The 21,994-nt window shown below is 51.0% G+C and overlaps 1 protein-coding gene across 1 annotated transcript in view; it reads right to left on the reverse strand.

Annotated features, from left to right (window-relative positions):
- The window catches only part of PRAM1 (PML-RARA regulated adaptor molecule 1), a 35,936-nt gene that overhangs the window by 5,534 nt on the left and 8,408 nt on the right, over nucleotides 1–21,994 (reverse strand). The window contains exons 3-8 of the mRNA XM_077842092.1: nucleotides 20,379–20,481; nucleotides 19,512–19,624; nucleotides 17,770–17,818; nucleotides 15,776–15,875; nucleotides 8,989–9,151; nucleotides 7,195–7,228 (exon numbers count right to left, since the gene is read on the reverse strand). Of these exons, the coding sequence (XP_077698218.1) occupies nucleotides 7,195–7,228; nucleotides 8,989–9,151; nucleotides 15,776–15,875; nucleotides 17,770–17,818; nucleotides 19,512–19,624; nucleotides 20,379–20,481 (562 nt within the window). The remainder of the gene's footprint in view (nucleotides 1–7,194; nucleotides 7,229–8,988; nucleotides 9,152–15,775; nucleotides 15,876–17,769; nucleotides 17,819–19,511; nucleotides 19,625–20,378; nucleotides 20,482–21,994) is intronic.

Below are 21,994 nucleotides of genomic sequence, written 5' to 3' on the forward strand. Positions count from 1 at the left end.
CTGGGGTAGTCAGCCTGTGTTCCAGTGAGCTGTGTCATTCCACTATGTTTCAGTGATGCCTAATATATCAAGGTCATAAGAACATAAGAATGAATCAATGCTTTTTTTTTGCCTCTGTTTTCACTAACAAGGTCAGCTCCCAGACTGCTGCGCTGGGCATCACAAAATGGGGAAGAGATGGCCAGCCCTCTGTGGAGATAGAGGTGGTTAGGGACTATTCAGAAAAGCTGGACGTGCACAAGTCCATGGGGCCAGACGAGTTGCATCCGAGAGTGCTGAAGGAATTGGAGGCTGTGATTGCAGAGCCATTGGCCATTATCTTTGAAAACTCGTGGCGAACGGGGAAGTCCCGGATGACTGGAAAAAGGCTAATGTAGTGCCAATCTTTAAAAAAGGGAAGAAGGAGGATCCAGGGAACTACAGACCAGTCAGCCTCACCTCAGTCCCTGGAAAAATCATGGAGCAGGTCCTCAAAGAATCAATCCTGAAGCACTTGCATGAGAGGAAAGTGATCAGGAACAGCCAGCATGGATTCACCAAGGGAAGGTCATGCCTGACTAATCTAATTGCCTTTTATGATGAGATTACTGGTTCTGTGGATGAAGGGAAAGCAGTGGATGTATTGTTTCTTGACTTTAGCAAAGCTTTTGACACGGTCTCCCACAGTATTCTTGTCAGCAAGTTAAGGAAGTATGGGCTGGATGAATGCACTATAAGGTGGGTAGAAAGCTGGCTAGATTGTCGGGCTCAACGGGTAGTGATCAATGGCTCCATGTCTAGTTGGCAGCCGGTATCAAGTGGAGTGCCCCAAGGGTCGGTCCTGGGGCCGGTTTTGTTCAATATCTTCATAAATGATCTGGAGGATGGTGTGGATTGCACTCTCAGCAAATTTGCGGATGATACTAAACTGGGAGGAGTGGTAGATACGCTGGAGGGGAGGGATAGGATACAGAAGGACCTAGACAAATTGGAGGATTGGGCCAAAAGAAATCTGATGAGGTTCAATAAGGATAAGTGCAGGGTCCTGCACTTAGGATGGAAGAATCCAATGCACCGCTACAGACTAGGGACCGAATGGCTAGGCAGCAGTTCTGCGGAAAAGAACCTAGGGGTGACAGTGGACGAGAAGCTGGATATGAGTCAGCAGTGTGCCCTTGTTGCCAAGAAGGCCAATGGCATTTTGGGATGTATAAGTAGGGGCATAGCGAGCAGATCGAGGGACATGATCGTTCCCCTCTATTCGACATTGGTGAGGCCTCATCTGGAGTACTGTGTCCAGTTTTGGGCCCCACACTACAAGAAGGATGTGGATAAATTGGAGAGAGTCCAGCGAAGGGCAACAAAAATGATTAGGGGTCTAGAACACATGACTTATGAGGAGAGGCTGAGGGAGCTGGGATTGTTTAGCCTGCAGAAGAGAAGAATGAGGGGGGATTTGATAGCTGCTTTCAACTACCTGAAAGGGGGTTCCAAAGAGGATGGCTCTAGACTGTTCTCAATGGTAGCAGATGACAGAACGAGGAGTAATGGTCTCAAGTTGCAGTGGGGGAGGTTTAGATTGGATATTAGAAAAACTTTTTCACTAGGAGGGTGGTAAAACACTGGAATGCGTTACCTAGGGAGGTGGTTGAATCTCCTTCCTTAGAGGTTTTTAAGGTCAGGCTTGACAAAGCCCTGGCTGGGATGATTTGACTGGGAATTGGTCCTGCTTCGAGCAGGGGGTTGGACTAGATGACCTTCAGGGGTCCCTTCCAACCCTGATATTCTATGATTCTATGATTCTATGATAGAATCATAGAATATCAGGGTTGGAAGGGACCCCTGAAGGTCATCTAGTCCAACCCCCCGCTCGAAGCAGGACCAATTCCCAGTCAAATCATCCCAGCCAGGGCTTTGTCAAGCCTGACCTTAAAAACCTCTAAGGAAGGAGATTCAACCACCTCCCTAGGTAACGCATTCCAGTGTTTCACCACCCTCTTAGTGAAAAAGTTTTTCCTAATATCCAATCTAAACCTCCCCCACTGCAACTTGAGACCATTACTCCTCGTTCTGTCATCTGCTACCATTGAGAACAGTCTAGAGCCATCCTCTTTGGAACCCCCTTTCAGGTAGTTGAAAGCAGCTATCAAATCCCCCCTCATTCTTCTCTTCTGCAGGCTAAACAATCCCAGCTCCCTCAGCCTCTCCTCATAAGTCATGTGTTCTAGACCCCTAATCATTTTTGTTGCCCTTCGCTGGACTCTCTCCAATTTTTCCACATCCTTCTTGTAGTGTGGGGCCCAAAACTGGACACAGTACTCCAGATGAGGCCTCACCAATGTCGAATAGAGGGGAACGATCACGTCCCTCCATCTGCTCGCTATGCCCCTACTTATACATCCCAAAATGCCATTGGCCTTCTTGGCAACAAGGGCACACTGCTGACTCATATCCAGCTTCTCGTCCACTGTCACCCCTAGGTCCTTTTCCGCAGAACTGCTGCCTAGCCATTCGGTCCCTAGTCTGTAGCGGTGCATTGGATTCTTCCATCCTAAGTGCAGGACCCTGCACTTATCCTTATTGAACCTCATCAGATTTCTTTTGGCCCAATCCTCCAATTTGTCTAGGTCCTTCTGTATCCTATCCCCCCCCTCCAGCGTATCTACCACTCCTCCCAGTTTAGTATCATCCGCAAATTTGCTGAGAGTGCAATCCACACCATCCTCCAGATCATTTATGAAGATATTGAACAAAATCGGCCCCAGGACCGACCCTTGGGGCACTCCACTTGATACCGGCTGCCAACTAGACATGGAGCCATTGATCACTACCCGTTGAGCCCGACAATCTAGCCAGCTTTCTACCCACCTTATAGTGCATTCATCCAGCCCATACTTCCTTAACTTGCTGACAAGAATACTGTGGGAGACCGTGTCAAAAGCTTTGCTGAAGTCAAGAAACAATACATCCACTGCTTTCCCTTCATCCACAGAACCAGTAATCTCATCATAAAAGGTGATTAGATTAGTCAGGCATGACCTTCCCTTGGTGAATCCATGCTGGCTGTTCCTGATCACTTTCCTCTCATGCAAGTGCTTCAGGATTGATTCTTTGAGGACCTGCTCCATGATTTTTCCAGGGACTGAGGTGAGGCTGACTGGCCTGTAGTTCCCTGGATCCTCCTTCTTCCCTTTTTTAAAGATTGGCACTACATTAGCCTTTTTCCAGTCATCCGGGACTTCCCCGGTTCGCCACGAGTTTTCAAAGATAATGGCCAATGGCTCTGCAATCACAGCCGCCAATTCCTTCAGCACTCTCGGATGCAACTCGTCCGGCCCCATGGACTTGTGCACGTCCAGCTTTTCTAAATAGTCCCTAACCACCTCTATCTCCACAGAGGGCTGGCCATCTCTTCCCCATTTTGTGATGCCCAGCGCAGCAGTCTGGGAGCTGACCTTGTTAGTGAAGACAGAGGCAAAAAAAGCATTGAGTACATTAGCTTTTTCCACATCCTCTGTCACTAGGTTGCCTCCTCATTCAGTAAGGGGCCCACACTTTCCTTGGCTTTCTTCTTGTTGCCAACATACCTGAAGAAACCCTTCTTGTTACTCTTGACATCTCTTGCTAGCTGCAGCTCCAGGTGCGATTTGGCCCTCCTGATATCATTCCTACATGCCCGAGCAATATTTTTATACTCTTCCCTGGTCATATGTCCAACCTTCCACTTCTTGTAAGCTTCTTTTTTATGTTTAAGATCCGCTAGGATTTCACCATTAAGCCAAGCTGGTCGCCTGCCATATTTACTATTCTTTCGACTCATCGGGATGGTTTGTCCCTGTAACCTCAACAGGGATTCCTTGAAATACAGCCAGCTCTCCTGGACTCCTTTCCCTTTCAAGTTAGTCCCCCAGGGGATCCTGGCCATCCGTTCCCTGAGGGAGTCGAAGTCTGCTTTCCTGAAGTCCAGGGTCCGTATCCTGCTGCTTACCTTTCTTCCCTGCATCAGGATCCTGAACTCAACCAACTCATGGTCACTGCCTCCCAGATTCCCATCCACTTTTGCTTCCCCCACTAATTCTACCCGGTTTGTGAGCAGCAGGTCAAGAAAAGCGCCCCCCCCCCAGTTGGCTCCTCTAGCACTTGCGCCAGGAAATTGTCCCCTACGCTTTCCAAAAACTTCCTGGATTGTCTATGCACCGCTGTATTGCTCTCCCAGCAGATATCAGGAAAATTAAAGTCACCCATGAGAATCAGGGCATGCGATCTAGTAGTTTCCGTGAGCTGCCGAAAGCCTCATCTACCTCATCCCCCTGGTCCGGTGGTCTATAGCAGACTCCCACCACTACATCACTCTTGTTGCACACACTTCTAAACTTAATCCAGAGACACTCAGGTTTTTCTACAGTTTCGTACCGGAGCTCTGAGCAGTCATACTGCTCCCTTACATACAGTGCTACTCCCCCACCTTTTCTGCCCTGCCTGTCCTTCCTGAACAGTTTATAACCATCCATGACAGTACTCCAGTCATGTGAGTTATCCCACCAAGTCTCCGTTATTCCAATCACGTCATAGTTCCTTGACATCACCAGGACCTCCAGTTCTCCCTGCTTGTTTCCAAGGCTTTGTGCATTTGTATATAAGCACTTGAGATAACCTGTTGATCGCCCCTCATTCCCAGTATGAGGCATGAGCCCTCCCCTCATAGACATTCCTGCCTGTGCTTCCTCCCGGTATCCCGCTTTCCCACTTACCTCAGGGCTTTGGTCTCCTTCCCCCGGTGAACCTAGTTTAAAGCCCTCCTCACTAGGTTAGCCAGCCTGCTGGCAAAGATGCTCTTCCCTCTCTTCGTAAGATGGAGCCCGTCTCTGCCCAGCAGTCCTCCTTTATGGAACACCATCCCATGGTCAAAGAATCCAAAGCCTTCTCTCTGACACCACCTGCGTAGCCATTCGTTGACTTCCACGATTCGACGGTCCCTACCCAGGCCTTTTCCTTCCACGGGGAGGATGGACGAGAACACCACTTGCGCCTCCAACTCCTTTATCCTTCTTCCCAGAGCCACGTAGTCCGCAGTGATCCGCTCAAGGTCATTCTTGGCAGTATCATTGGTGCCCACGTGGAGAAGCAGGAAGGGGTAGCGGTCCGAGGGCTTGATGAGTCTCGGCAGTCTCTCCGTCACATCGCGAATCTTAGCCCCCGGCAAGCAGCAGACTTCTCGGTTTTCCCGGTCAGGGCGGCAGATAGATGACTCAGTCCCCCGGAGGAGAGAGTCCCCGACCACCACCACCCGCCTTCTCCTCTTGGGAGTGGTGGTCGTGGAACCCCCAACCTCAGGACATCGCATCTCATGCCTTCCAACCAGCGGAGTCTCCTTCTGCTTTGTCGCCCCAGACATATCATCTGGTCCACTCTCCGCAATGGCCATAGTAAGTCAAATCAATGGTCCATCTAGCCCATTATCCTGTCTTCCAACAGTGGCCAGGGCCAGATGCCTCAGAGGGAATGAACAGGGCAATTATTGAGTGATCCATCCCATCATCTGGATATTAGGAAAAGCTTTTTCACTAGGAGGGTGGTGAAACACTGGAATGCGTTACCTAGGGAGGTGGTGGAATCCCCTTCCTTAGAGGTTTTTAAGGTCAGGCTTGACAAAGCCCTAGCTGGGATGATTTTGTTGGGATTGGTCCTGCTCTAGGCAGGGGGTTGGACTAGATGACCTCCTGAGGTCCCTTCCAATTCTGATATTCTATGATTCTATGACTGAGTGGATGTTTTCAGAGAACTATCCACAATGACTCCAAGATCTTTCTTGAGTGGTAACAGCTAATTTAGACCCCATCATTTTATATGTGTACTTGGGATTATGTTTTCAATGTGCATTACTTTGCATTTATCAACAATGAATTTCATCTGCCATTTTGTTGCCCAGTCACCCCATTTTGTGAGATCCCTTTGTAAGTCTTTGTAGTCTGCTTTGGACTTAACTATCTCGAGTAGTTTTGTATCATCTGCAAATTTTGCCACCTCACTGTTTACCCCTTTTTCCAGATCATTTATGACTATGTTGAACAGGACTGGTCCCAGTACAAATCCTTGGGGCACACCACTATTTACCTCTCTCCATTCTGAAAACTGACTATTTATTCCGACCCTTTGTTTCCTATCTTTTAACCATTTGCTGATCCAGGAGAGGCACTTCCCTCTTATCCCATGACCGCCTACTTTGCTAAAGAGCCTTTGGTGAGGGACCTTGTCCAAGGCTTTTTGAAAATCTAAGTATACTATATCCACTGGATCCCCCTTGTCCACATGCTTCTTGACTGCCTCAGAGAATTCTAGTAGATTGATGAGGCATGGTTTCCCTTTACAAAAACCATGTTGACTCTTCCCCAACAAATCATGTTCATCTATGTGTCTGATAATTCTCTTTTTTACTATAGTTTTAACAAATTTGCTGGTACTGAAGTTAGGCTTACCGGCCTGTAATTGCCAGGATTGCCTCTGGAGCCTTTTTAAAAAATCAGCATTGCATTATTTATCCTCCAGTCATCTGGTACAGAGTCTGATTTAAATGATAGGTTGCAGAACAGAGTTCTGCAATTTCACATTTGTGTTCCTTCATAACTCTTGGGTGAATACCAGCTGGTCCTGGTGACTTATTACTGTTTATCAATTTGTTCCAAAATCTCCTCTATTGACAGGTCAATCTGGGACAGTTCCTCAGAATTGTTACCTAGAAGGAATGGCTCAGGTTTGGGACTTTCTCTCACATCCTCTCCAGTGAAGACTAATGCAAAGAATTCATTTCACTTCTCTGCAACAGCCTTGTCTTCCCTGAATGCTCCTTTAGCACCTGGATTGTCCAGTGGCCCCACTGATTGTGTGGCAGACTTCCTGCTTCTGATGTACTTAAAAGTAATTTTGCTGTCAGTTTTTGTGTCTTTTTGTAGTTGCTCTTAAACTTCTTTTCTGTCCTGCCTGATTATACTTTTACACTTGACATGCTAGAGTTTACGTTCTTTTCTATTTTCCTCACTAGGATTTGACTTCCAATTTTTAAAGGATGCCTTTTTGCCTCTAATTTCCTGTTTTACTCTGTCGTTTAGCCATGGTGGCATTTTTTGGTTCTGTTATTGTCCATTGTCAGCTAGTCTGGTTGATCTTTAGAGCTTGAAAATAAATGTCTAACCAAGAAAGAAAGGTATCTGTACTCACAGCTGCAGCAGCGTCACCCTGGGGACGTAGCCATCTGGAACAGACAGCAGAAGGAACACATTTAATGGAAATATAAATTCTCACCCAGGCAGTGAAGGAATCAGGCAAACAGACCTAGAGGGCCACAACCTCAGCAGAATGTCCACTCTCAGAGGGGGCAGCAGAGCAGGGCAGGAGACGGATGCACAGAAAGTCAGTGCTGGGACTGGAGACTGACGCAGGCTGTATGGGGCTGGTGCCAGGCCCTAGATCTGGGTGTGCAAGGGAGAAGAGTAACAGCCCTGCAAGCCTGCACCAAAAGCAAGACTGGCCTGGAGAAGCTAAGCTGGATCCTCTGTTGAGCAGCCAGTGTGGTCTCTGGCAGTGGCCAAAGGGGGCAGCAAAGTGAGAGACACTTTGATCTAGGGAAGCTCCACTCAGCCTGCCCTATTGGCTGGAATCTCACTAGCAAAGTCAGGCAGTCTAGAAAGGGACACCCCGTGCTGAAAGAGACGGGAAGAGTCTACCTGCTATGAAGGTTGAAGGGCTGGGAAGAGTCTGCCTCTGCTGGGGGTAGCCACAGGACCAAGAAGAAGGTCCAGTGTGTGGCAGGGCCCTGATGTCTGGTGGCTCCAAGGCCCATTTAATCAGAATGTGCATGAGTGGAAATAGGGCTATTTTGAGTCTTGTGACTGGAGCAACGAGAACTCCGACAGGCTGGAGTTTTGGAGAAGCCCCCAGGATTAAAATCCTCCTGAGCATCCCTTCGCCATCCTCCTCCAACCCCCTCATCCCCTTCCCATCCTCCTCCAACCCCTCATCCCTTTCCCATCCTCCTCCAACCCACTCATCCATTTCCTTTGTCCTTTCCCCAGGCTCCATCTCTCCATTCCCAGGATCCCCAGCCCGCCAGCAGCCCCCCTCTTAATGACACGTTGGGCACAGCATGGACGGTTTGGCTCTGGCTCTTGGCTGTGACAGGAATGAAATGAAAGAGGCCCTCCCCCTCACTCGGGCACACACACATCCCACCAGGAAGCCCTGGAGCTCCTACGATGTGCAGGCTGCAGCTGGCCCAGGAGAGATGCCAGACTGTCAGCAGCCAAGGCCGCCAGCTGGTTTTCAGCAAATGCTGGGGCTGTGGGGAAGGAAAAGCAGGACACTGAACTGAGCTTTTTGGCCCCTAAACTTGGAAATGTTTGAGATCTAGGATAAAACTTGGGTCTGTTCTCCCCAGTGGCAGATTTCACAGTCTCCTGGCGTAGATTTTCCTTCAGTTCAAAATGCAGGTATGAAGCCAGGTGTTTTACTGTCAGGGGTTGCTGAAAGAGCCATTAACAGCCCGTCTCCATATCTGCCTAGCTGGCATGCATACCACGTCCACATAACCCACCCCCGCTCCGCGGGGTACTGTCTCCGCGGGGTACTGTCTCAGCGGGGTACTGTCTCAGCGGGATACTGTCTCCGTGGGGTACTGTCTCAGCGGGGTACTGTCTCCGTGGGGTACTGTCTCAGCGGGGTACTGTCTCAGCGGGGTACTGTCTCAAAGGTACTGTCTCCGCGGGGTACTGTCTCAGGGGTACTGTCTCAGCGGGGTACTGTCTCAGCGGGGTACTGTCTCCCTCCAGTGGTGGCTGGGTCACAGGGAGAGGCTGATGAGCTCCTACGGCCAGGGCTGACAGAGCTGGGTGTGTGAGTTCAGGTCCTGGCGGTGTGGGCTTTTCAGAGCCCTGTATCCCCGGTTCGATCCCTGGTACCAGCAACCCACCCGAGAAGCAAGGCATTACACTGGCCACCGGAACGCCCCAGACTTACACTTCCACTGGTTGTTCCGGCAGAGTAGTCTCTCGGGACTCGTAAACTGAATGACATCCAGAATCTCTCCTCGTTTGAGCGGCAGATTCTTCCCTCCCCCTTTCTTCTCAGCAACGTTGGGATCGACCATCATTCGGGTCAGAGCACGGATTTCCCCTTCGAACTGTAATGCGAGCAGGAAGGAGACACACTGCAAATGGCTCCATCACTGACGATGGCTCAAGATGCCTGTCCGAGGTGAGGGCTGGCCAAGCAGTTCTGGTGTGGCCGTGTCTTTCCTCAGCGGGGTCACTCCCAGGAGGCCAGTGGACTAGGAACTGTTTCCCCAGCCGTGGTGACCTAGTTTAACATACTTTCCCTATAGGTGGATGGAGTTGGGGGCACAGCAGATGCCTCCATGCTTAGGCCAGGCTCCTTTTACAGGTCCTTGTTTCTCACAACTGGTGCTAACCGTCATACCTGACAGCACTGTGCCCATCACTAGCATGTCACTCTCCGAACGCTCTGCAGGGGCTGCCGACAGCCACAGGGAGCAGTCAGGGACGACACTCCTGGACGTTGGGTCTGGGGTAGCCACGAGTGGCACTGAACAGGGACTGTGGTTGGGAGCTGAGTCCCCCACAAGTCCAGCTGGCATGGTCAGAGTACCAGAACGGACAAGCAGACTTCACATCAGTCATCACCTCATTGGAGAATGGGAGGGAATCCATGGAGAGGCTGACAGAGAAACTGCTTGGGCCCTGCAGCTACTGGTGCTCTAGACCTACTGGGGTGCAGCAAGGAGGGTCTTTCCTCCGGGAGAATGGGCTGGAGCTAAAAGTGCAGAACTAAGCGTCAGGCAAGCGGGGTTCTAATCCTTGCTCTGCCAGGCTTGTTCCGTCAGCCTGTCTGTGCCTTGTTCCCCCGGGGGGGAAAGGAGTGAGCACTGGAGCTGGTCAGGCTGCTTCTCCTTTGGATTCATCCAAATCCAAACGTGTCACGGGAATGTGGCGAGTGGGAATGGAGGTGGGTTTCTGAGGGAAGCCAGCCTGGTTTCCTGCCCACTCTCTCATCTTCCCAGCCCCCTGCCTGGGGGGCAGCTGTGGAGCTGGGACCCTGGAAGCCTCTGCTTGAGCTGGGATTCTTGGGGCTTCTAGGATGGGAGCTGGGGAAATATTTTGAAAAGGTTGGAACATAATCTTGTTTTGATTTTTCTGAACAGTGTTGAAAGTTCCAGTCCGTGGGAAACTGACATTTCAAGATATTGTTCTGATGCGGAGCAATTCCCTTCCTAATTGTGGAATTTTCTTTGGCAGAGAATTCTGGGTTCTGACCCTGCTACAGATAACACTGCCCTACCTCACTGGGTAAATTCCTGAACTCGAAGCTGGTCTCTGTTAAGGGAATTTGCCCTTGTGCAACTGCATCAATGTACTCTCTGGTCCAAACCCCTAATATAGACATCCTGCACTGGCACAAAGTGGGGTGTAATTTGGAAACTTGCTTAATACCTGTCTTTGTGCTGATCTGATGCATCCATATTAGGGGTTTGCACACAGCCCTGCTCACCCCTTCCCCATATCACCGCTTACCCCCATCGTCCCCTCCCACATCCCTGCTCACCCCCGTCGTCCCCTCCCACGTCCCCGCTTGCCCCTATCGTCCCCTCCCCCCACTTGCCCACATCTTCCCCTCAGATGTTCCCACTTACCCCGTCATCCCCTCCCTATGTCTCCACTCACCCCATGATCCCCTCCCCATGTCCCCGCTCACCCCGGTTCTCCCCTCACACGTCCCCGCTCACCCCCATCATTCCCTCCCATGTCCCCGCTCACCCCTGTTGTTCCCTCCCATTTCCACACTCACCCCCCGTCATCCCTTCCCACGTCCCCATTCACCCCATCATCCCCTCCCCATGTCCCCGCTCACCCCCGTTGTCCCTTCACATGCCCCCCTCAGTCCCGTTATTCCCTCCCAGATCCCTGCTCACCCCTGTTGTTCCCTCCCATGTCCCCGCTCACCCACATAAGAACATAAGAATGGCCATACTGAGTCAGACCAAAGCTCCATCTAGCCCAGTATCCTGTCTTCCGACAGTGGCCAGTGCCAGGTGCCCCAGAGAGAATGAACAGAACAGGTAATCATCAAGTGATCCATCCCCTGTCCCTCATTCCCAGCTTCTGGCAAACAGAGGCTAGGGACACCATTCCTGCCCATCCTGGCTAATAGCCATGAATTTATCTACTTTTTTTTTTTAACCCTCTTATGGTCTTGGCCTTCACAACATCCTCTGGCAAGGAGTTCCACAGGTTGACTGCATTATATGAAGAAATACTTCCTTTTATTTTTTTTAAACCTGCTGCCTATTAATTTCATTTGGTGACCCCTAGTTCTTGTGTTATGAGAAGGAGTAAACAACACTTCCATATCTGCTTTCTCTACACCAGTCATGATTTTATAGACCTCAATCATATCCCCCCTTAGCCATCTCTTTTCCAAGCTGAAAAGTACCAGTCTTGTTAATCTCTCCTTATACGGAAGCTGTTCCATACCCCTAATCATTTTTGTTGCCCTTTTCTGAACCTTTTCCAAAATCAATATATCTTTTTGTAGATGGGGCGACCACATCTGCACACAGTATTCAAGATATGGGTGTACCATGGATTTATATAGAGGCAACATGATATTTTCTGTCTTATTATCTATCCTTTTCTTAATGATTCCCAACATTCTGTTTGCTTTTTTGACTGCTGCTGCACATTGAGTGGATGTTTTCAGAGAACTATCCACAATGACTCCAAGAGCTCTTCCTTGAGTGGTAACAGCTAATTTAGACCCCATGATTTTATATGTATAGTTGGGATTATACTTTCCAAGGTGCATTACTCTGCATTTATCAACGTTAAATTTCATCTGCCATTTTGTTGCCCAGTCACTCAGGTTTGAGAGATCCTTTTGTAGTTCTTCGCAGTCTGCCTAGGTCTTAACTATCTTTAGTGATTTTGTATCATCTACAAATTTTGCCATCTCACCTTTTACCAGATCATTTATGAATATGTTGAATAGACTGGGCCCAGAATAGACTCCTGGGGGACATCGCTATTTACCTCTCTCCATTCTGAAAACTGACCATTTATACCTACCCTTTGTTTCCTATCTTTTAACCAGTTATCAATCCAGAAGTGCACCTTCCCTCTTATCCTGTGGCAGCTTACTTTGCATAAGAGCCTTTGCTGACGGACATTGTCAAAGGCTTTCTGAAAATCTAAGGATACTTTATCCACTGGATGCCCTTGGTCCACATGCTTGTTGACTCTCTCAAAGAATTCTAGCAGATTGGTGAGGTATGATTTCCCTTTACTAAAACCATGTTGACTCTGCCTCAAGAAATTATGTTCATCTATATGTCTGACAATATTGTTCTTTATTACAGTTTCAACCAGTTTGCCTGGTACTGAAGTCAGGCTTACCGGCCTGTAATTGCCGGGATCACCTCTGGAGCCCTTTTTAAAAATTGGCATCACATTAGCCATCCTCCAGTCATCTGATACAGAAGCTGATTTAAATGATAGGTCACAGACTACAGTTAGTAGTTCTGCAATTTCACATTTGAGTTCCTTCAGAACTCTTGGATGAATATCATCTGGTCTTATTGACTTATTGCTGTTTAATTTATCAATTTTTTCCAAAACCTCCTCTGATGATGCCTCAATCTGGGACAGTTCCTCAGATCTGTCACCTAAAAAGAATTGCTTGGGTTTGGGAATCTCCCTCACATCCTCAGCTGTGAAGACTGATGCAAAGAATTCATTTAGTTTCTCCTCAATGGCCTTATCATCCTTGAGTGCTCCTTTAGCATCTCGATCATCCAGTGCCCCCACTGGTTGTTTAGCAGGCTTCCTGCTTCTGATGTACTTAAAAAAAAATTGCTATTAGTTTTTGAGTCTTTGGCTAACTGTTCTTCAAATTCTTTTTTGGCCTTCCTAATTATATTTTTACACTTTGCTTGCCAGCCTTTATGCGCCTTTCTATTTTCCTCACTAGGATTTAACTTCCACTTTTTAAAGGATGCCTTTTTGCTTCTCACTGCTTCTCTTACTTTGTTGTTTAGCCACGGTGGCCCTTTTTTGGTTCTCTCACTATGTTTTTTAATTTGGGGTATACATTTAAGTTGAGCCTCTATTATGGTGTATTTAAAAAGTTTCCACACAGCTTGCAGAGATTTCACTTTTAGCACTGTACCCACATCCTTGCTCACCCCTGTCATCCCCACCCACGTTCCCGCTCGCCCCCTGTCATTTCCTCCCACGTCCCTGCTCGCCCAGGTCCTCGGTCACCCAGTCATCCTCTTCCGTGTCCATGTTCACCCACCGTCTTCCCCTCCTATGTCCCCGCTCACCCATGTCCTCACTCACCCCTGTCATCCCCTTCTGTGTCCCTGTTCACCCACCGTCTTCCCTTCCCACATACCCGCTCACCCCCATCATTCCCTCCCACATCTCCGCTCTCCCCCATCATTCCCTCCCCATGTTCCCGCTCGCCCCCCGTCATCCCGTCCTACGTCCCCGCTCTCCCCCATCATTCCCTCCCCATGTTCCTGCTCCCCCCATCGTCCCCTCCCACATCCCCGCTCTCCCCCATCATTCCCTCCCCATGTTCCCGCTCACCCCCCGTCATCCTCTCCCATGTCCCTGCTCACCCCCATCATTCCCTCCCCATGTTCCCACTCACGCCCCATCGTCCCGTCCCACGTCCCCACTCTCCCCCATCATTCTCTCCCCATGTTCCCGCTCACCCCCATCATTCCCTCCCCATGTCCCCGCTCGACCCCCGTCATCCTCTCCCATGTCCCTGCTCACCCCCATCATTCCCTCCCCATGTTCCCGCTCACCCCCATCATTCCCTCCCCATGTTCCCGCTCACCCCCATCATTCCCTCCCCATGTTCCTGCTCCCCCCATCGTCCCCTCCCACATCCCCGCTCTCCCCCATCATTCCCTCCCCATGTTCCCGCTCACCCCCCGTCATCCTCTCCCATGTCCCTGCTCACCCCCATCATTCCCTCCCCATGTTCCCACTCACGCCCCATCGTCCCGTCCCACGTCCCCACTCTCCCCCATCATTCTCTCCCCATGTTCCCGCTCACCCCCATCATTCCCTCCCCATGTTCCCGCTCGACCCCCGTCATCCTCTCCCATGTCCCTGCTCACCCCCATCATTCCCTCCCCATGTTCCCGCTCGCCCCCATCATTCCCTCCCCATGTTCCCGCTCGCCCCCCATCATCCCGTCCCATGTCCCCACTCACCCTCATCATTCCCTCCCCATATTTCCGCTCCCCTCCGTCATCCCGTCCCACGTCCCCGCTCAACCCCATCATTCCCTCCCCATGTTTCCGCTCCCCTCCGTCATCCCGTCCCACGTCCCCGCTCAACCCCATCATTCCCTCCCCATGTTTCCGCTCCCCTCCGTCATCCCCTCCCACGTCCCCGCTCAACCCCATCATTCCCTCCCCATGTTTCCGCTCCCCTCCGTCATCCCCTCCCACGTCCCCGCTCGCCCCCCCCCCCAGGCGGCAGCTTCACATGACCCAGTGTGAATGAGGGAGCTGGCGAGGGCAGACAGAGCAGTTCTGTGGAGGCAGCATGGGGGGACGTGGGAAGTGAGCTGGGCGGTGAGACTGGGGTAGAAGAAGTGGAGAAGAGACGAGCTCTCTCTTCATCTCCCTTCCCCCAGCCCCCAGATAGTGGCCCATTTCTCCATATGCCCCCATTACCATGCACTCTCCACAGCCCCATACCCCTGCTCACAGCCGTGCTCCCCCTTGCACCCTGACACAGCCTCATTCCCCAGCAACTCCTCCCCCCGCCACGGCCCACTGTCCCAGTCCGCTCTCACCCGTAGGCCACGTCTCAGGAAGCAGACAGTGGATGTGGGAGGGAAGTGGTGTCGCATGGTGCGAGGGCATGTTGAAGAATGTGGGATGGGAGGAGGCTGGGGGCAGAGCGCCTGTGGGGATGAAGACAGCTCTGCAGGGGATGCGGTGGAGGAAGGGCTGCATTGACAGGAAAAGCGCCCAAATCAGCCATGGCTCTGACAGAGTGAAAGGATGGCCCAGTGCTTTGGGCATTAGCTTGGGAGGCAGGAGGCCTCGCTGCAACTCCTGTTGGCCTACAGACGTCCTGGGGGACCTTGGCCAAGCCTCTCTGTGCCTCAGCTCCCCATCGGCAACCTGAGGCTAGCAGCACTGCGTGTGCGGGGAAGTTATGGGGATACACATGTTAAAGACTGAGAGGTGCTCATATGCCACCAGAGACTGTAAGGCCAGGCCGGATCTCTAAGATCATCCCTCACCTCCTGCACGGCAATGGCCGGACGGCACTGGCCAGAGAACGGCTGTGCTGGATGGGGCCGGATCACACCGGAATGGCGGACCGGCACTTTGGCTGCAGAACGTGACCTTGCAAGTACGGGGTGTGTGAGGTCACGCTGGTGGGGTGTTCTGGCAGGTGGCCATTCAGGACTTCACCGCTGGGAACCTGACACTGTTATTTCTTCACTGAGCCCATCATTTCTACTTGAGCTAGGGCAGATCTTGTAGTGGGGGACCTAAGACTGTTAAGTCTAAGCTAACAAAGATTTTGATCTGGGTTCCTATTAAGAGTTGTTTTATAGAGGAGATCTCTCTCTAGCTTTGTGTGAAATCCCTGTCACATAGGACACCATCCTCACTGTGGCTGCAGGAGGGGAATGAATGACTGACTGCACCTCATGGGGGGATTGCTATGAAGAAGGGCCCATTGCTGCTCACCTTGAATTTCTTCCGAACTTCCTTGTCCGTCTGCTCTTCTTTCTTGCACTGTTTGAGATTCTTCACATGTTTCCCGCCTAGCTCTGAAATCTGGGCTTTTCTGCAGAGCCAGGAAAAGTCACAGTGATCTTCCGGAATGTTCAGGAGAGGCAGCCCGCCCCCGCAATCCTCCCTTGTCCAGTTCATATTAAATCATCCATGGCAATAACACCGCAGCCCGCTTCCACTGCTGGGGATGCCCCACTACAGCCCAAGGTCTCCATCTGTCCAGGGCTTGGGGGCTGCGTTCCAAACTAGCAGAGAAGTTAAACTGTTCGGGCCGGATTCTCCACTTGGTTCTGTGTCAGCTTTACACCAGTGAACTGGAGCACAGAATCAGTGCCTTTGTGTTTAACTTTATCAGGCCTGACTCACAGCCCTGCAGTGTGTTCAGCTATTTACTCCGGCACAGAGCCAGAGTGAAACATCCCTGGCCTGTTTTGCACTCCCATGTCTGGTGTAAATGACTGCGCAAGAGGCGGGTCTATAGTGAATCGAGCCCATAGATGACCTGGAGAATCATTCTGCACCAATCCATTTGCTAAGCTAAGGTATATTCCATGCAAACCACCACAGCAAGCCCTGGCTTTAATGCAGTGTGAAGATAAAGAAACTACAACTTGAAATTTTAAAGGTGAAGGCTCCGTTCCTTTCTTTAACGCCACCCATGTGGGGGCCTCTTATTCAAAGATGAACTGCAAAGCCAAACATGGGGTTATAACCATCAGGCTTCCTTATGATACAGACTGTTTTAAATAGGCTTTTAAAATTGTTTTCTTATATTATAGCTCCCGGGCTCTCACTTCCGTCTGGATAACAAGGACTCGGAGAACCAATGCCCCACAGAGCCCTGAGGCCCAGACTGAGCTGGCAACCCCATGGAGAGAGCGAGTCAGGAATTTTTCATCCAAATAGTGGAAAATGCAGCTTTTTGATAATTCAAAATTTTCAGTGGGAAAATTTTAATTTTGCTGAATCCTTAATTTTCCATCAGAAAAAGTAAAACAAAGTATTTCATTCAGGTAGGGTTGAAACATTTGGGTTTGTTGAATTTTAATACAGCCAAATGCACAGTTATACAGAGGGCTCTACCGAATTCATGGCTGAGTTTCCCAAGCAAAAATCATGTTACATCTACACAGTTACCTTTATCAACCAAACAGTGCTTCCCTTCCGCCTGCCCAGCTTAGCCCAGGGGACTGGGAACGGCACCAACACACACATAAGCATTTGGATAGGGACTGAGCCCAGGGCCCCTAGAGACACACAGGGCATTTAGCACAGAGCCCTAGTAAGAGAAGTTTGTGCTGATCCCATGAGTGGGGAGCTCAGTCTTCTGTCCTGTTTTGGCCCAGCTGGAAATCTCTGCCCAGAGCCACGTGTGCTCTGCAGTTCCGCATCTGTGCAGTTTAGGGTTGGTCTACATCCAAAAACAAGACCGACCTAGCCACATCGCTCAGGGCTGTGAAAAATTTCAAACCCTGTGAGACGTGGGTGGATCAAGCTAACCCCAGCTATAGACACAGCTAGGTCAACAGAAGTGTCTGTCAACCCCACTGCTGCCCCTTGGAGAGGAGGGTGAACTGCACTGACAGGAAAACCCCTTCCGCTGGTGTGGGACGTGGCGCTGTCCCGCTGTAGTCTGGCCCTGGCCATAGGGTGAGATCCATGCTGGAAAAGAGAGAACTTTGGAAATGTGACCTGAACGTGCTGGCTGCCTGAGGCTCTTACGGGGCCTCTCTGCAGATCCCCAGAGCAGAGGACGCTGTTGGAGCCCTGGCTAGGCAGCTGTGGCTCATGCTATAGCCGCATGCTTATAGCTCTTGTGGTTGCCCGGTTCAGTCCCGCAGGGCTCAGCTAAAACAGCGGCCCTTGCAGAAGCACAGCAAATGCGCTAGGTGATGCCCAGTGTTTCGGCATGTGAGCAGCATTGAATAAATAAATCCATTGATTACCTGGGCTCAGTGGGCGGTGGGGGAAATCTGTCAAGGGTCAGCTTGGCACCTGTACAAACAAACGGTGCATGGAGAGGAGTCAGTGAGGCTGGTGTGGCAAAGCTGCGTGCTGAGACAAGCTCAAAGAGGTGGCTGGCGGGAATGCTTTGCCGGCATCGGAGGTGGAGGCTGGGTCCCATCCAGCCCTAGAGCCTGGCCCCCAGGGTTTTACCCTGTCTTCTCTGTGCCAAATGATGGGGCTTCCTGTGTGGAGATGACTCCACAGCTAGAGCCCTCTTGCTGTCAGGAAGGCTTACATTTTACCCTGCCCCTCTCCCCCTTGCAGGGGGCATCCTGGACTGGCAGGAGGGCACTGAATGCCCTAGTAGTTTCTTTCTTCTATGATGTTGTCCTCTGCAAATACCTGGAGACCATTCTCAGGTCCCTCCTTTGCTGTTGCTTAGCCAGTCTTTAGGAAGGGTCAGTAATCGGTCTCTCCAGCCCCTTCACTTTGGCTCTGACTTCCCCGCCCCCGAATTGATGCACATCTTTCTGATACTGATGTGGCTGGAACTCAGAACTCCAGCCATCGCTTCCCCAGAATCCCACCACATCACCATAATAACACGGTACCCTGCTCGACAGCACTGTCGGTCATCCACGCATTGACTGCGCATTCACTCATGCTCCTGCCTCTGCCCAGCAGGAAACAGAGACCGAGGACTTTACCTTGGGGCTCTGCAAAGGATTCTGGGTGTTCAGCCAAGAAGGGGAACTTTCAAAGCAGAGGTGGATTGTGCTTTGTCTTTGAAAATCTGCTCTTAGCACTGGGTGCCCAAGCTGACTTGCGACTCAGCTAGGCCCCTGGCCCTTGAGGTTTCCAAACCCCACTGCTAGAGGGTGCTGTGCTCTCCAGGTGCAGCTGTTATCCTTGGGTACAAGGGGAAGGATCTGGGGTCTAACCCAAGGTGTGTATCTTAGACTGCTCTATCCCTGCATGTGGACATTCTGACTCTGGTATGAGCAGTCCTGTTTCAATTAGTTTATGTCTCTTGGGACGGGATTAAGGTAAACAGAAAATGCCAGTGTTATAAGGGAACAGGAGGGTTCTCTTGTGGGTTACACTGTATGATAAAACTTTGCCACATAGCCAAGGCCCAGATGCCATTGCCTTCCGCATCCACCCCATGGCCTCAAGACCCTTCAGCCAGCTGCTCCTGGGCACCTGTGGCTGCTTGGACAGTACAATGACCCCTCTGGTGTCTGAACTCCTGGGGAAGTGGATGGGGGAGGGCACCTTGGTGCCAGGCTCTGACAGTGCTAATACAGCCCCTTTCCCCCATGCTGCGCTAGCAGGCTGCAGAAGCACAAGACACAGTTTCTATTCGCTCTGACTTGAGTTCTCAAAAGCTCAGCCAGGTGCTATTCGGGCCCCCACTGAGGGACTCGGGCAGTCATGGGCGTCCCAGAGTTGGTGTTTGGCCACATTCAAGCTGTCTGAGCGCCAGAAGTGTATGGCATCTCCCCTGGTCCGAGCTGATCAGAAATGTCTCTGATGCACACAGGGAGTGGGGGAAGAGGGGGGGGTTCAGGTTTGCACACTCACTTTTCAGAGTGGAGCTGCACACTACACGTGTAGTGGATGGTGAGCTCCTCGCGAGCTGTGCTCTGAACAGTGTCTAGTGGGCAGTGGCCACCTTTTTATTTGCAGTGCTGGCTACATACCCCCTGCCATAACCCCTGCTCCAGTCTGGGGTACGTACCTGTTCCAGAGCGGGGACTTGCTGGGAGCCGGGAAGCAGACGATAACGGACGTCCTTTCCCTATGCCAATTGGCCCAACTGCTTCCACATCATCATATATCTGCTCTTGGTGACTGGGGCAGCAGAAAGAATGAGATTAGGGAGCTGAGCTGTGGTGGGTGTGATTGCAGTGCAAGAGCCGAGTTTAACAGACTGTCACAAACATCAGCACTGCAAGAGGGTGGATGGCAAGGGGCAGGAGGCCAAAATGTCCCTGGGGCTGGCAGTGGGCTGCAGCAGGGACAGGACCATGCGACAGTGTAAGGCACCACAAAGAGTGTGGTTTGGGGCTGCAGGCTGTGCCGTCATTTTGCAGAGTGCTGCGCCTCCCTTGTAGCAATGAACCACAACAGGGTGTGTGCTAGATGGTGATCGGTACCTGAGCTACAGAGGGAGACCAGCGCCAGAGGTTTCAAAATTATCTGGTCCCCCAGTGACTAGGTCTCCCACATGAGACACCTCGGGCTGCTACTGCTCTCTGGATGCTCCCATTGATTTCATTTGGAGATCACGGTCCTCAGCATCATGGAAGAATCACACCCCGGAGGTCTGATTCTCCTCTGCCCTGCAGCTTGTGCCATTTACTCTCGTGCACCGTGGGTGCGAAACACCCCCATAGCAGAATGGCGGCACTGAGTTCTGGTCTGAATGACTGTCCAACAGGGAATCCAACCTGAGGTGTCTCACATGTGGCACCCAGAAACTGCAGCATCCAGAACCTCAGGGGCCACTTCTGAAAATGCTGGACTGTATCCGCAGCTCTGGCCTTTGGTCAGCAGCAGCCCATCCTGCAGCTGGGGGTGCAAAGCAAGAATAAGAAAGATTTACCATCTCAGTACTTCCGCCGCTGACCTCAGGACACGAGGAGATGAAGCAGCTTGAGGTGCAAGTCGGACTGGGGAAGACCCAGCAGAATTTGGCTTCAGGTGACCTATGGCAAAGGTTGTGGGGACGGGGAGGGGTAGAGGGGAAAGCCAGTTCACTGATGGCTTCAAGCCAGTTTCCTGGGTTTGTCAGGGCAATGCAAACCTCCACCCCCACCAAGAAACTCGTATTTAGATTCCAGATCTGCCCCCGACCATTCTATATGCAGGGTCGTCCTGCCTTCCCCACTGGAGAGGGCCATGAAAGCAGGGGAGGAAAAGAAGGGAGATGTGGTCTGTGCCCAAACCAGCCCGCTAGGCAAGGCACAGTCATGGACTCTTCCAGTCTCCTGGCCAGGGCAGTGCTCTGGTCTCTTAATCATGCTGCCTCACCGGTCACCTTGCTGTTTCAAAAAGTCTCCCATTAAAAGGCTGCTCCCACCCATCACTGCTCCCAGGAATTCTATTCAGCCAAGCCCGCCCCTGGGATGAACTACAGGGACTTTCACTGGCTTGGAACAATACATACAAATCTCCTTAGCACAGTGAGGGGCTCCCAAGTAAAAAGCTACTCCCAGCCCACTCGTTCCATCTTGGGTTCAGTAGCCAACTAATTGCAACTGCAGCCACTGACCAATGACATGTCTCTACACAGCATCGTCAACCCCAAACAATGAAAAACCATGAATCAGGCCCCCCAAAATCTCGAGATTGGTTTAAAAATCACAAGAGGATTTTTTAATCCTAATAAATCTGGGGTTCTTTTTGTTCCTGGCTGTTGCTCTTTTAAGTCACTCTCTGGCCATGTTTTCAAGCTTTCCTCAAAAAACATAGGGGCTAGAAAGCTACTTTTCTTTTTAAATGCAAGCTGATTGCATGACCCATGAGCTGGGGCTTTACGAAGTGCACTAAATATCACCTCATTTATGAGATAAAATTGTGACCATTTACAACACTGTGTGCCAGTCCTTCAAGGTGCAGTAACCACAAACACCCCCCCCCCCATGCTTCACACTCCATCCATCACAAGCTTCCATCAGCCCTGGGAAGAGGTGAGGGAGAGGCCAGGCTTCAGGGCATGTGGGAACAGAGCAGAACTGACCCCTAATAGCCCCTCTCCATTGGCCCTGGGAGAAGGAGAGAAAAGGCAGCGAGAAAGCCCTTGTCTATGCTAGGAAGGGTTTGCTGGAACAGCTATGCCGGCAAGCCCGCCTAGTGGAGATGCAGCTGAGACTGGTAAAAGAGTGGGTTTCCACTTTTTGCAAAAACACTTTTATGCCACTCTAACTGCATAACAGTGTCTACATGAAGGCTTTTGCTGGCATAGAAATGTAGCAAAAAAAATCACATACCTGACATTGCTCTACCGGCAAAAGTGTCTCATGTAGACCTGGCCACAGTCAATGCAGAAAGGCACTGGGGGAGTTCACTGGACGTACAGCTTGTACGGTGCATTGCAGTGAATGAGTCGGGTGCTGTGTCGCCTGTTGGTGTAATAAAACCGCCTCTGCGGGCAGCAGGAGAAGCTCTCCCACGGACAGCACTGCCCACGCCGGCGCGTCTGTGGGTGTAACCTATGTC

Source organism: Eretmochelys imbricata, chromosome 25 (assembly GCF_965152235.1).
Source record: "Eretmochelys imbricata isolate rEreImb1 chromosome 25, rEreImb1.hap1, whole genome shotgun sequence".
NCBI classification, from domain to species: Eukaryota; Metazoa; Chordata; order Testudines; family Cheloniidae; genus Eretmochelys; species Eretmochelys imbricata.